Raw genomic sequence first — 15,572 nt, forward strand, 5'->3', positions numbered from 1 at the left:
ATCTGTGGAGACTCCTGGTCCCGAGGTCTCGTGTCAAGACTTGACTCGGGTCTCGGGACCGCGTCTGCACTCAGAGTCTCTTTGTCTGGACAAACGAGGAGCAGCTGACGGACGTCGACTCTCTCATCAGGTCACATGACCGTCCCATGACTGACCAGCTGAGCACGTGCAACTGAAGCCGCCACTCATCAGCAGATCAGATTCACTTCAGCCACACATGAGAGGATCAGCTGTCAATCAAAGAGCCACAGATTTATGTATTCAGACAATGGGGGCCATTTGTGGCCCTTGACCAGGATCCAGAGGACATGACATTGGACATCTTGACACGTCGACCGTTTCCGACACGACCTGTCAGTCAAATCAATTGAAGTGATCATAATGAGACACTATCGTGACATTTGAAAATAATCAGCAGAGACGATTCCTTCAGGGACTAGCGGAGCACTTTACAGATACAATGTTTCAGGGCCATACCAGTATACACACAAACAAATGGACAGGGACTGGTATATCAAAGAGATGATGCATTCAGGGACTTCCAGAATGTGTTCTTGTAGTCTCACGGAATAATAAAAAAATAAATAATAAATATAAGTGACAGATGATGCCTTTAGGGACCAGTAGAACACACACAAAACAGAAGACATAGTTAGGGACAGGCACATGACAATATGATGCATTCAGGGACTACCAAACCACACATAAGAGGAAGACATTCAGGGAGATGAGGAAAACTTGATGAGAAAAAAAAAAGGCTTGAAGATCACTAATTGATGCATTCAGGGACTACCTTACGCACACAAAAGAGACACTTGGGAACAAATGGAATGCAAAAAGAAAAATAAAGGAGAGATATTGCATTCAGGTTCTGGCAGATCAAAAAAAGTCAAACAATTCTTTCAGGGACTGACAGAACATATACAAAGGGAGGCGAAAAAAAAAGATGTTGCATTCAGGGTCCAGTAATTACAAAGAGAGGATGTTTTCAGTGACTCACAGAATACAAAAAAAGAGATGATGCATTCAAGGACCAATAGAAGACACATAAAAAAAAAAGAGATGTTGCATTCAGGGAGACGATGCATTCAGGCTCCAGACAGATGACGCCAAGCCGTAGTCACATGACCAGTGAAAACTTTAATCGTGAAATCATTTACGAGTATCAAAAAAACACAGAAACACAGAGACACACAAACGCATCACAGTCCCAGCAGAGCTCGAGCTTCTTGACTTTGAGCCTGAAGGGTTTCGCTGGCGTAACGTTGTAGCAGCTCCATCTTCTTCCTGTGGACCAGAGCCTCCTCCACCTCCTTCTGTGACGGAACAGGAACATGGAAAAACGAGACCGCGCCTTCATCGTCTGACTCCGCCCCCATCTCCTCATCCTCCACCTGAGACACACACACGTTACACACACGTAACACACACTCTTTTGTGTTTCGACTAGAAAACTCACTTCCACCTGGACCGAGTAGATGTTCTCTTCTTCATCAGCAGCAGGACCTGAGCCACACTCGGTCCGCCACCTCTGGACCTCCTGCTGCACAGCTGTGGACACACCCCCCGGACCCACGTTAAAATGAGAGCGCCACCATGTGGGTGTGGCGGGAACTGACCTTGTGTTTCATGCTGGCTCTCCAGCGGCAGCAGGACGCCGTCGTCTTCGTCCCGATAGCCGTAGTACTCGGCGTCCACCTCCTTCATCAGCTCGGCTCTGCTCTTCCTCATGTCTGGCGCAGCTGGAGGACAGAAGGTCAGAGGTCGATGAGCAACTCTGCAGTTCCCACGTCAGCCAAGAGAGGGAGCTTCGCTTATACGTGGACACCAGTGCCATCAGAAAATTAAATTTAACGTTTCAAATGTTGAAACTTTTAATTTTTTATTTTAAGTATTGACATTTTTTTTAAATTGAATTTAAACATTTCTTAATTGCATTTGTTGTTTTTATAACAATTCAATTCATCTTTTTAACAGAGTTTGATATAATAATTTTAATAAATTCTATACATTCAGAATTAAAAAAAAATGTCATAACCTTTTAAATCCGATATAAAAATGTCCATGACGAAGTGTGGTACTTTTTGGGTATTGTACTACAATTTAATTGTCATTATTTTGAAGATTGAACACTTTTTTTTTTAATTACGCAAAAAAAAAAAAGATAAAAAAAAGAGATAATTTAATTGTTTAAAAAACAACAATAATTTGTCAACATTGGAAACGATATATTTAACATTCAACATATTGCTGACACTGATGTACTTAGTACTTACTAATAATAATAATAATAACAATAATAACAATACACTCTTCCTTCCGTCTCAAGTGTTGTGAGGTCAAGGTAGGACCAGAGGTCTCGAGGGGGTCAACATCAAAGGTCACTCACGTTCTTTCTCAAACAGCTCTCGGACTCCAGGCAGGTCTCTGGCAGCACCGAAGTATCTGTAGCCTCGATTACCAGGAACCTCCTTCCCTTCGTGGTCCAGCATCCTGGGCCCGTACCTCTGACACACAGACAGTCAGAACCTCACAGGAAGTCTCCGGGTCTGACGCACTCACCAGGTAGTTCCGACCCCCCAGTTCAATGATCCTGATCTCCCAGTGACGCTTCTCCCTCAGCAGCTTGTTGATCTCATCGTTCATGTCCCGGATCTTAAACTCACCCAGGCCGGCTGAGAGACAGTTACAGGCAGACAGTTAGACAGACAACCACAGACAGTTTCAGAGACCCACAGACACAAATATATAGATTGACAGACAGTTAGAGAGACAGACACTGACAGAAAACAAAAACAGAAAGTTGTTTACAGACAGACACAGGCAGTTACAGACAGACAGTTATACACAGACAGTTGTTTACAGACACAGACAGTTGTTAACAGACACAGACAGTTGTTTACAGACACAGACGGTTGTTTACAAACACAGACGGTTATTAACAGACACAGACAGTTATTAACAGACACAGACAGTTGTTAACAGACACAGAGGGTTGTTTACAGACACAGACGGTTGTTTACAGACACAGACGGTTGTTTACAAACACAATCGGTTGTTAACAGACACAGACGGTTGTTTACAAACACAGACGGTTGTTTACAAACACAATCGGTTGTTAACAGACATAGACGGTTGTTTACAAACACAATCGGTTGTTTACAGACACAGGCGGTTGTTTACAGACACAGACGGTTGTTTACAAACACAGACGGTTGTTAACAGACACAGACGGTTGTTAACAGACACAGATGGTTGTTTACAAACACAGACGGTTATCAACAGACACAGACGGTTATTAACAGACACAGACAGTTATTAACAGACACAGACAGTTATTAACAGACACAGACGGTTATTAACAGACACAGACAGTTATTAACAGACACAGACAGTTGTTAACAGACACAGACGGTTGTTTACAAACACAGACGGTTGTTTACAAACACAGACGGTTATTAACAGACACAGATGGTTATTAACAGACACAGACAGTTATTAACTGACACAGACGGTTGTTTACAGACACAGACAGTTATTAACAGACACAGACAGTTGTTTACAGACACGGACAGACATCAGTCACTCACCATTCTGAATCTGAGCAACTTTCTTTGAGATTTCACTGATGATCTGAAACACACACAAACACACACAGTGACATCACGGCCCTCGGATCATCATCAGTGTGTGAGAATGATTGACACCTGTCGTCTCCACTTCTCAGCTTTAGGAAGGTCGTTACACTCTGACGCCAGGAAAGGTCTTCGCTCCTGCAGGGGGCGATGGAGAGCATTAGCAGAAACATCTGGAGATGGACTTCTCTTGACTCTACAGGTGAGCAGCTCACGTGACGCGTTTCAGGTGAAATCGGGGTTTTCACTCACCTTGAACTTGCCCTCCTCCAGCTGGGCCTGTCGGAACCGGGCCAAGGCCGTCCTGAGGGAACATAACAGTTAAGAAGGTTTAGAATCTTGGAAGAAAAGCGACACATCTGGCCTGTGTCGAGAATATGTGTGTAAAATAATGTTACTCACATGGCCTTCTCAGCATTTCGAGCCTGAAGCAGAAAGAAAGACACGTCAGAGAGATTCAAACACAAAGTTTACTTTCCACGCATGTTATTGTTTTAGTTCTGGCATCGATTGTTTCTCCTACTCACCATTTCTTATCTCTGGAATCAGTCGTTCCACTAGTGAAAGTCTGGGAGTTTTTTTCAAGACGATAATCCAACGTTGATCGCGTCAAAGAAGCGAGATTTTGAAGTTTCAACACAAGCGTCGGACCAGCGCGTCGATGACACCAGAAGAAGAAACACTTCCGGTGTGTTACTCTGGTTTGCCGCGGGCGCCTCTTGTGGTGAGAAGACTAAACGAGCCCATTTGTGTTCCCGCTGCATATTAAACGAAAGTTGTTTTTTTTTTTTTAAAGTAAATTATACTATCTCTACAAATCAAATTATGGCAGTTATGTAAATGGATTATATAATTAAAAATAATAATTATCTCCAGTATAATTTTATTCTGGAAAAACATACATAATTAAGACTTTTTATGTTTATTTTCTCTTTTATCTCGTGTTTCAGATGATTAATCCAGTTTTATTTAAAATACTAAATATTGTTGGGCAGGTATGACTTTGTGTTCTAAGTAATGGGCGTATTTTTTCTCAGATCCTCTTTATTTCCCTCTTCTGAAAAGTACTTCAACTGACGCAGTATACATGAGGTTTATCTTTTATGAACCATGTACTGTTTTTGAATAGTGTAGTAAATTGTTCTTTAAATTGTAAATTGTGGTTTAAATGGAAATATTAAGGTATTTTCCTAAATAAAACTTTAAAACTCAGATCTACTGTTTACTTCTTTCTGCTCCAAGTATTAAGAGTATATTGATTAAAGTTCATCATTTAAAAATTTGGCAGGAAAACATTTGCTTTGAGGTATTTGTCGTCAATCCTTATCTATGAACTTTAATACTACCGACAGTTGTATTTGTATTTTTCTGCACTACTACAATATATTTCCACATCGTAATAGTTTTTTATTGTGTGTATAAATATATTTATATATATACATGTATGCATACTAACCAAATAAGTATTTAATAAATCACTATCTCTAATGTAAACTCACTGCTGACAAGTCAAACCTCCCACTGAGAGACAAATAAACTAATGTTTTTTATTTCATCTCATGTATTGCTGGAGTTCAAGATCCTTCTTAAACACATAGATAATAATCATATACTTCATCCACACATGAAAATCAAATCTGAGATTTCAAAATAAAGTTTAATCAGATTAAATTCAAGTGAGAATAGAAAACAAATGTTTCATCATCACACGGCTCCAGACGAGACGAGACGACAGGACTCTTCCTCGCCAACATCGACAGACAGGAAGCGATCCTAGAGGGATGACCGTTAACAGGAAGAGGCGGGCCTTAGGCGAGTCACCGGCGAAGGGGCGCGCCCAGCAGCTGAGTGGCGGTGGCGGCGGCGGGGAACAGCTTGTGGTAGGTGGGGAGGGGGACGTACGCCGCCGTGATCATCTTACCTGTGCACAAGAATCATGTCAGAGCTGGGCTGTGATTGGTCGAACACTCCTCTAGATAAACCTCTTCTCACCTCCAAAGTAACGCCCGTGAAGGGCATTCACCGCCGCCATGGCAACCGGGATTGACGGACATTTGACGTAGACGTTCCCCTGTCACACAAACATAAAGATGTCACCTGGAGTCCTGCCGCCACGGAGTCACATGGTGTCTTTACCTCAGGTGAGTTCTTGTCGACGTAGACGTGGACGACGCCGCCATGTTTGTTACATTCCTCGATGACGTCGTGTTGAATCTCCATCTCCCATCCTAGGGTGTCCTCCCTGAGACACACACAGTGTTGACCGAGAACCAGTGTGGTGTGTGTTTAAGAGTGTGTCTGTCGTGTGTCTGGACGCGTGTATACCATGTGTATGTGTACCTTTGTGTGTACCATGTGTATGTGCGTACCTGTGTGTGTGTGTACCTTGTGTATGCGTTTACCTGTGTGGGTGTGTGTACCTTGTGTGTGTCTACCCATGTGTGCATCGTGTGTGTATGTAACCGTGTGTGTATACCTTTGTGCGTATAACCATGTGCTTGTTTAACCGTGTGTGCATGTGTGTGTGCATGTGTGTGTGCATGTGTGTGTGCATGTGCGTGTGCATGTGCGTGTGCATGTGCGTGTGCATGTGCGTGTGCATGTGCGTGTGCATGTGCGTGTGCATGTGCGTGTGCATGTGCGTGTGCATGTGCGTGTGCATGTGCGTGTGCATGTGCGTTTGCATGTGCGTTTGCATGTGCGTTTGCATGTGCGTTTACCTGTGTCTCCATGCGTGTGTGTGTAACTGTGCATGTGTCTACCCATGTGTGTGTATGTAACCGTGTCTTCATACGTGTGCGCATGCGTGTGTGCATGTGCGGTTGTGTGTGCTTGCGTGCGTGCACCTGTGGCTTCGTGTGTGTATCCGTGTGTGCGTGCATGTGCGGGTGTGTGTGCCTACGTGCGTGCGTGAGTGTACCCGTGTCTTCATACGTGTGCGCATGCGTGTGTGCATGTGCGGTTGTGTGTGCTTGTGTGCGTGCACCTGTGGCTTCGTGTGTGTATCCGTGTGTGCGTGCATGTGCGGGTGTGTGTGTGCCTACGTGCGTGCGTGAGTGTACCTGTGGCTTTGTGTGTGTGTGTGTGTGTGTGTATCTGTGTGTGCGTGCATGTGCGGGTGTGTGTCTGCGTGTGTGTACCTGTGTGGCTGGAACATGTTGGTCAGCTGGAAACAGTGTGTAGCCAGAGGTTGAGCAGGAAGGTTCACAGGTGCAGAGTTCATGTTGAGGTTAGGATTCATAGCAGCTGCAAGAACAACACACTTGTAAACACACTTGAACACACACTCGAACACACACTGAGGTCTCTCTACAAGTGGACCAGGATTATGACGGACCTGAGACGGCGGCCATGGCTCCGATGGCGATGGCTCCGCTCATCTGCAGCGCCTGTTGAGCAGCGGCGGGCATCTGCAGACCGGTACCTGATCACAGGACAAGTCAGCACCGAACCAGTCCAGGTCGTCTCGGGACAGAACTCACCCTCGGCCAGTCGGGCCATCAGCTGCAGTCGTCCGGTGGTTCCCAGGTCGATCCCGCTGCGGTCCAGCTCGTCGCTGTCCAATAGGGAGGCAGCGGATGTCGGGTCCGTGCGCTCGGTCACGTGACCCACCTTCATGGGCCGGCCCGCCAGTTCAAAGCCGTTCAGCTGTTCCAGGGCGTTTTTGGCACACTCTGCATCTGAGAACTGAGCACCGGTGTTTACAGAACCCGTTTCTGAGCAGAACCAGCCGTGAAGACTCACTGTGATGAAGCCGTATCCCTTTGATCGACACGTCTCACTGTCCATCATCAGCTGGATGTTCTCGATCTGAGACACAAACACAGAGGTTTTTAGGTTTGAGGTTTGTGTGTTTGTTTTTGCTCGTGTGCATGTGTTGCTTGCTTCTGTTTCTGTGCGTTTTTGCTTGTTTGGGTGTTTATTTTCGCTTGTGTGTGTTTATTTTTGATTAAGCAAGTTTATTTTTTGCTTGTGTGACTGAGTTTATTTTTTGTCTTTTATTAACGTGCCTGTTTTTTTCTGTGCATGTGTTTTTTTGCGTGCATGTGTTCCTACAGTGCATGTTTTTTGAACATGCATGTTCTTTTAACACACAGTGCGATGTGTTCCTACAGTGCGATGTGTTCTTAAAGTGCACGTGTTCTTAAAGTGCACGTGTTCTTAAAGTGCACGTGTTCTTAAAGTGCACGTGTTCCTACAGTGCATGTTCTTTTAACATGTGTTCTTAAAGTGCATGTGTTCCTACAGTGCATGTGTTCCTACAGTGCATGTGATCCTACAGTGCATGTGATCCTACAGTGCATGTGTTCTTAAAGTGCATGTGTTCTTAAAGTGCACGTGTTCTTAAAGTGCACGTGTTCCTACAGTGCATGTGTTCTTAAAGTGCATGTGTTCTTAAAGTGCACGTGTTCTTAAAGTGCACGTGTTCTTAAAGTGCACGTGTTCTTAAAGTGCACGTGTTCCTACAGTGCATGTGTTCCTACAGTGCATGTGTTCCTACAGTGCATATGATCTTACAGTGCATGTGTTCCTACAGTGCATGTGTTCCTACAGTGCATATGATCTTACAGTGCATGTGTTCCTACAGTGCATGTGTTCCTACAGTGCATGTGTTCCTACAGTGCATATGATCTTACAGTGCATGTGTTCCTACAGTGCATGTGTTCTTAAAGTGCATGTGTTCTTAAAGTGCATGTGTTCCTACAGTGCATGTGTTCCTACAGTGCATGTGTTCCTACAGTGCATGTGTTCCTACAGTGCATGTGTTCTTAAAGTGCATGTGTTCCTACAGTGCATGAGCTTTTTTGGAAACGTTTTTGTGTGCACGTGTTTTTGTGTGCACGTATTTGCGTGTGTTTTTTGTGTGCACGTGTTTTTGTGTGCACGTATTTGCGTGTGTTTTTTGTGTGCACGTGTTCTTGAGCGTGTGTTCTTTAGTATGTGTGTGCGTCTCTCACTCTTCCAAAAGGCTCAAAGATTCCTCGCAGCATCTCCTCCGTGATGTTGAAGTGTAAAGATCCGATATACAGTCTCATGGGTCCAGTCGCTCCTTTCTGCAGACTCAGAGCTGCTGCAGCTGCTCGGTTCTTCTCCGCCTGAGAGCAGACATGAGTGGGTCAGAGCAGGGAGGGGGGGTTGGGTTGGTTCTGGGAGTCTCACCTGGGACGCCTGGACGATGATGGGGACCCCCAACAATCTCTGACCAGTCAGTCCAATGGCCAGCGGGACAGAACTGGCCTCCACGAACTCAATGTACGCGATGCCCTTTGACCTGCGAGAGTTCCTGTCCGAGATCATTCGCACGTCCCGGACCTGCGAGGGAGAGAGATAGTCAGCACTGGAACACTCCGAGGTGGAATCAAGAGTTCTACCTTCCCCACGGCAGAGAAGAAGTCCTCCAGGTCTCTGGGTCGGATCCGGGCCGCCAGCTGCATACAGAAGACGGTCCGGGCGTCTCTCTCCTCCGGAGTCAGGTTACCGATGGGAAGTCTGACGACAACACGAGTCAAGTTAGTCGAGAGAAGCGAGGCTCTGCAAGAACGTCGCTGAAGTGAGATCCCACCTGACAGGACTCTTCTCCCGCCGGACGGGACTTTTGGTTTTGGAACGTTTGATGCTGCAACACAGACACGGTTGAATATCGTGGAACTCAAACAGGATTTTCAGTGACTTACGTTTTGTGGTGGTCTTTGTAGCGCCCCCCTCTGTCTCTGCTGCGGCTGCGTTTGCGCTCTCGGCTGCGACTGCGTTTGCGCTCTCGGCTGCGTTTGCGTTCCCTGCTGCGACTCTTCTTCCGCTCACGACTTCGGCTGCGCTTCCTCTCGCGACTGTGGCTCCGCCTCTTTTTTCTAGAAGGACAGGAAGTGATGTCAGGGAGTATATCGTGACACAAAATTGAATAAAGCTAGCTTTTTTTTTTCCATTGAATTTAATTTGTTTTATTAATAATTATGTTGTCAACATTTATTTTATCAACACATTCTAATTCCGATGATTAAAACATTGCATTTAAAGGCTATGAATTAAAAACAATTGAATTGAGAGAATGTATATCAGAAGTGTGTGGCTTTATTATACCAACATTTTTTAAATACCAACATTGAATTTAAACTGCTATGAATCAATTAATCATTTTTTTTAAATTATTGCAATTAGAATATGAAACATTATGTTAATATTCCAATTTCATTATTTAATTTGAAAGAAAAAAAATCCAATCCAGAAATTATTGAATTCAAATAAAAAAATAAAACCTTTCAATATAGAAATGATACATTTGTACATTTAAAAGGTTTAAATAGTTTAATTTTAATATTTTCTTTATAAATTATTATATAAATATAATTTATCATTCTTATTTCAATACACCTTCTGAATTCTTTTTTTTTTTAAATTTGTAGTCTTTTAAAGAAAAAAGAAATGTATTGTCTGGTGACACGATCATACCAACATTTTTATTGCACTAAAAAGACCAAAAATGTAAACATTCGTCACAGAATTTAGACATTTTATTTTTGAATACTTGAAATATTAAAATATTACATTAAAAATATAAGTTCAAATCAATGTACTTCTTGTATTTTTAATTTTAATATTTATACATTTTATACGCATTATAAACTTTAAATGCAGTAAGTTTCAACATTTTAGTTGCTAAATGAACCCATTTAATACTCTTGACGACACATATACTCTGATGCTCGACCCACCTCTTGATCCGTGATTCTGGAACCTCTGGACTGGCATTCTTGTCGTCCTAAGCGGGTCGACAGAGAAGAGCATGAGGGGGCAGACGCGACATTCGGGTGTCAGAGAGGAGTGGGGGGGAGAGAGAGGGGGAGAGATCAGAACAAACATCAGTCTGGATGGATGAAACTTTGAAAGGGGAGGGGGCGAGTCACAAGTCAGGACAAGTCAGTCTGATCAGGTACTTCTGTGGGTCCAGAGGGAGACAGCAGGACCACCACCAGGATGACTCCGGGACCCCGGGCGCGTCAAAGCCGAAGACTAACACGAGAGCAAACGTGCTGTGACCCCCAGAGTCTCGTACTGCATCTGCCCCACGTAATCCCTGCTGTTCAGTCATATTACCATGGGGACCACAGTAGAGCAATGCATGCTGGGGCTTTTACTACCTGCATGTCTGTGACACATCACACTGGCATTCAGGGAGTAGAGGTGAGAAATCGTTAGGCAAGTCTACGAAGAGAGATAGACCAGCATTTATTCATGACAGAGACACGCCCTCTTCATCATCATCATCATCATCATCACAACCATCAGACAGACTCTACTGCTCGACACACCCCGACTCCAGGAGTCTAGCCGGAGCCCAACATCAACAGTCCTGATGAGTCGCTCACCTGGTTTTCATGCGAGAGGACGGCAGGAAGTCCTGAGAGGAAGCGCCAAAATGAAGCCTCCTTCTTGAGATGCATGTCACTTCCTGTTTGTTTTCAGGTGTTTACAACTCAGGCCTAGTCCACACAAAAACTCATCTTTCCTAGTCCGACTGTGAACCGCCGTTAACTAAAGAATTTCAGTTCCAGGGTCGATACGACAGCACTGTGTAGGGGTGTTCGAAAAATGTTGAAACAGGATATTTAATTTTCAATATACTGTATTGATTTCGTTTTTTTTTTTTTAATCCTATTTTATTTTTAATATAGGTCTTTTATTGTTTATATTTAAAAAAAAGATTTTAAGTAAAAAAGTTTCTACATCCTTTACAGCTATGTAACTATGAAATCCCAGCAATGACTGAGGATGAGAGGATATAATCGACGAAGTTGAAAAAAAAAAGATTGGAATTGTGTGAATGTAAATTTAATTTTTTTTTTTAATTGTGTGAATGTAAATTTAAATTTTTTTTGGAATTGTGTGAATGTAAATTTAATTTTTTTTTTTAACTTAAAACGCACGTTAAGATTCAAACCATAAAACAGTTATGATAAAAGACGTGATTGTGTTGAATATCTACACAGTATCATGGGAAATAAAATAGAAAAAAGAAAAAAAAATCGCAATACTTAAAGGGCACCTAATGTGTTGATTTAAGTGTCTCTTCGATTGATCTTGGACCTTTATTGAATCATCAGTACATTTTCTTTTGCACAAAACTCTCATTTAATAAAGATATTTACATTAGAAAATGTGCCAAAGCTCCGCCCACTTGAAAAGGTCCGTTTTGACTGAGACGAGATCTCGTCCATTCAACCACGCCCACTCTGCTCTCATTGGTCAGGGGTCAAGTGGTGGTAGTGACTAGAATAATTAAAATAAGGTTTACTGCTTCATGTACACATTACAAAAACAAAAGAAGAGCCGAGTCTCACCATGTTTAAATAAATAGGATTTGTGTTGCGCTGAACATGCAGGTTGTGTTTACCGCCTAGTAAATATTGTTGTCGTTAGTATATATGAATTCTACACCAAACTTTGCCGACATGACTACATTGCACTTACTTACCGTGTTACGTTTTCTCATAGGGTTCGTGCAGAGACTCGGAAAAGACGTCGTTTCACATGCGGTGGTGAATCCAGTCTTGAAACACAAGTCCTCAAAGTATCGTTTGAAAACAACAATCATCCCATTGATGCATTCATCCATCTTCCTTGGTTGAGCCTGAGCCGAGACCGGTGCTGTGTCTCAAATCGCATACTAGCGTACTCAAAGTTAGTATTTTTAGTGCGTAAGTGCGTCTCAATTCTTAGTATGCGAAATTTAGTGCGCCATGCACACTAAATTGTCACTAAAACGCCCACAAAACTGAGTATGGTTCGATGGACACTAACCACCCTAAACGGCTCCATCTTAATGACGTTTTAAACGGAAGTTACATCATATATAAATGCATATATATGCATATACTTACAGGTGCACACGTCTTCGCTGCTGATACCAGCTTAAATATCTTGTGAATATTTTGATTCTCATATTTTTTCTTTATTTCCTTTTCCAAACTTGCAAAACGTGCTGCCAGCAGGTGGCGATAGTGTTCAAACAGCTGGTTGCAACATCCTTAAATAGTAGTAGAAGAAGAACAAGAAGCTAACACCTCAATTCCGGTTAGTGTGTAGCAGCAGAGTTTGATTTGAGACATACTATCTGTGGAGAATTTGCGTACTAGTTAGTATGTACACTAAACTGATGCATACTAACTTCTAGTATAAGAGAAGTATGCGATTTGAGACACAGCCCAGCATTCTTGCAACACAGAACACAGGCTTCGTCATCCATCCTGCATGAGAGTCTGACCAGCCTCTTGTGTTAGCGGCTAACTGTTAGCAGCCGAGGCGGCACAACCATAACACAGCTTTTTGGAGGCGGATTATCCCCTATTCTGACATCAGAAGAGGCTCGCCGATCATATTCCCATTCTGAGAGATTTCAGACGAGAACTTTATTAAGTAATAACTTCAAAACAACATTGTGATGAATGACCAACTGCATGTTGAAGAGGACGACTTGAACATTTACAACTCGTGATAATAAGTCAGGAGAGTTGGGTTTTCACATTAGGTGCCCTTTAAGTGTATGGATATTTTCTTACACCACTAGTCAACAGCTTTTGAACTAAAGATTCGAGAGAGACAATTGTTGTGTCTCAAATCGCATACTAGCGTACTCAAAGTTAGTATTTTTAGTGCTAAACGGCCGCCATCAATGACGTTTTAAACGGAATTTACGTCATATATATACATACACATACATATACTTACAGGTGCATTTTCAGCAGCAGGAGTATGATACGTTTTCGGTGCTGATACCAGCTTAAATATCTCGCCAATATTTAGATTCTCATATTTTTTCTTTATTTATTTTTCCAAACTGTCGGCGATAGTGTTCAAACAGCTGGTTGAAACATCGTTAAATAGAAGTAGAAGAAGAAGCTGTCATGTGATCTCCGGTTAGTGTGTAGCAGCAGTGTTTGATTTGAGACGTACCATCTGTTGAGAATTTGCGTACTAGTTAGTATGCACACTATCCTGATGCATACTAACTTCTAGTATACTTAGAGAAGTATGCGATTTGAGACACAGCAAATGTCTTCACCAAAAGTTTACTTTAAAAGTGATGGTTCACCCCAAATTCACTGATTTTCTACTTGCCCTCATGACGACTAAAGGATGGGATTTTTTTCAGAGTAATCGGTTCTTTTTAAGAGTTATAGACAAAAAGATTTGTTTATTTTAATGTAGCGACTGGAGCTCAGTTGTCTTCATCCAAAAAAAGAGACTTAAAAACATCTAAAAACATCCAATCCTGCTCGTCTGTAACATCCAGTCTACTGTCTAATTCTAAAAAGGAACAGGTGACTCAGAGAATACTCCCAACCCTTAGTCAACACGAGGGTGAGATGAAAATTTGTGAATTTTCAGAGAACAAACCCTTTAGGAGTTTAAGGATCTTTCGCTCTGAAAATGATAGAACAACTGTAGACACGGATGTTGTGAAGATCCGAGCAGCTCGTCTTTGCGTCGCATAAACCCAGGTTCGGTTGTTCTCAAAAGGAAGTGTGATTCTGGTTCAGTCCCTCCCTGAGCGATACAGAAGTAACAACAAGTGACCCAGATACGAAACTGAACTTCTTCTTCTCTGACTGGACAACAGAACGAGGTAAAAACAATGAGAAGCGAAAGGACCGTCACACACATGTAGATCTATCTTCTCTGGTCATGAGGCACAGGATGGAGGTGTTTTAAAAGACATCACCAGTGGCAGTGGGAGCAGCAGCAGAGTCTGACTGACGAGCACGCGCACACACACACGCACGGAGGACTGGAGCTCACCTTTCTGAACGGAGCCTCCAACATCTCCTCGATGTCCAGGTCGTCTGACATGATGCTCCTGCAACACACGTCCAGAGAACATGAGCACGCATGGCAGGGTTTCCATCTCTGTTCAAGTCACATTCACGAGCCTACAGATGTGTTCAATAAACTCAATATATACTAAAGAAAATATGAAAGTTTTTATTATTATTATTAATCCTCAACACTGGACCTTTGACCTCATCCCAACAAAACTTATACACCACAGAAAAGTAAACATCACCAGGTTGGGGATTATTAGAATTAATCTTAAAAATACGAATTTTCGATTCCAAAGTTGCGGTTTATTTAGTAGAAGCTTCTGGAAGTGAAGTCTCTGAGACATGCTAAGCTAACTGCTAATACCGACGCGGGCTACTAGCTTCCATGCTAACCGCCGCTACGGAAGCCACATATGGAGGAAGATACTCCAAGAGTCCGGATCCACACTGAGAAGTGCATTTTGCTCTCACCTCACACGTATTCCTCGCTCAACGTTGAAGAAAAGATGTGTCTTGGGTCTGACGATTGTAGGCCCGGATCAGGGCTTTGGTCCGCGAAGTTACTGTGTTCTCGCGATAATCTCGCGCTGGTGACGCTAGTTTACTTTTTTTTTTTTATCTGGGTCATTTTGGACCCGAAAATAAATGTAAGAGATTCTTTAATTCTGATCGAGGAGATGAATTCAAATATTTTTACGATACATATTTTTAAATTCTATTTTTAGTAAGCGCTGTTATATTTATCCCGGGTGCGTCATGAGATCCTCCCCTGGTGGACGGATTTCAAACGTCTTGTTTAGTCTTGTTCAGCAGTGAAGGATGAATGGAGGATGAATGGAGGATGAATGGAGGATGAATGAAGGATGAATGGAGGATGAATGAAGGATGAATGAAGGATGAATGGAGGATGAAGACAGACGGACAGATCCATGCAGCGTGTATCTGTAGAGGTGAAGACAGAGCTGAGCCAGAAGACAACTCTTTCTTGAAGGAAGAACAAGAACGAAGCCAAAAACATTATTCTTTACAGGATGTCTGGACTATTTCTTTCAGATAATGTGCTCGGTAATCCGAGAGACTCAAAATGGAAATACTTGTCAACTCAACACAGAAATTGTGG

At 42.8% G+C, this 15,572-nt stretch overlaps 2 protein-coding genes across 6 annotated transcripts; both read right to left on the minus strand.

The window, feature by feature from the left end:
• Positions 1–1,120: 1,120 nt before the first annotated feature.
• Positions 1,121–4,301, minus strand: isy1 (ISY1 spliceosome associated protein). Its single transcript, XM_087800727.1, has 10 exons — positions 4,163–4,301; positions 4,038–4,060; positions 3,888–3,939; positions 3,708–3,773; positions 3,591–3,633; positions 2,563–2,675; positions 2,390–2,507; positions 1,620–1,742; positions 1,460–1,551; positions 1,121–1,394 (listed from the first exon to the last, which is right to left on the minus strand). The coding sequence occupies exons 1-10, from the start codon at positions 4,163–4,165 to the stop codon at positions 1,203–1,205; spliced, it is 825 nt and encodes a 274-aa protein (XP_087656853.1). The 5' UTR covers positions 4,166–4,301; the 3' UTR covers positions 1,121–1,202.
• Positions 4,302–5,273: 972 nt separating this feature from the next.
• On the minus strand, positions 5,274–15,026 carry LOC148070046 (RNA-binding protein 39-like). 5 transcript variants are annotated; one of them, XM_087800234.1, is made up of 16 exons: positions 12,106–14,001; positions 11,972–12,027; positions 10,772–11,900; positions 10,346–10,392; positions 9,311–9,484; positions 9,199–9,252; positions 9,008–9,125; positions 8,796–8,948; positions 8,594–8,731; positions 7,380–7,445; positions 7,118–7,322; positions 6,973–7,059; positions 6,776–6,881; positions 5,772–5,877; positions 5,628–5,706; positions 5,274–5,556 (listed from the first exon to the last, which is right to left on the minus strand). In XM_087800234.1, the coding sequence occupies exons 3-16, from the start codon at positions 10,775–10,777 to the stop codon at positions 5,453–5,455; spliced, it is 1,443 nt and encodes a 480-aa protein (XP_087656360.1). In that variant the 5' UTR covers positions 10,778–11,900; positions 11,972–12,027; positions 12,106–14,001; the 3' UTR covers positions 5,274–5,452. The 5 variants fall into 5 exon arrangements, with proteins under 5 accessions (XP_087656360.1, XP_087656357.1, XP_087656361.1 ...); XM_087800231.1 differs by lacking the exons at positions 10,772–11,900; positions 11,972–12,027; positions 12,106–14,001 and adding exons at positions 14,430–14,487; positions 14,924–15,026; XM_087800235.1 differs by lacking the exons at positions 11,972–12,027; positions 12,106–14,001 and adding an exon at positions 14,430–14,487 and having other exon boundaries at positions 10,772–10,835.
• Between the last annotated feature and the right edge of the window lie 546 nt (positions 15,027–15,572).

This window comes from Callionymus lyra, chromosome 10, assembly GCF_982586985.1.
Source record: "Callionymus lyra chromosome 10, fCalLyr1.hap1.1, whole genome shotgun sequence".
NCBI lineage: Eukaryota > Metazoa > Chordata > Actinopteri > Syngnathiformes > Callionymidae > Callionymus > Callionymus lyra.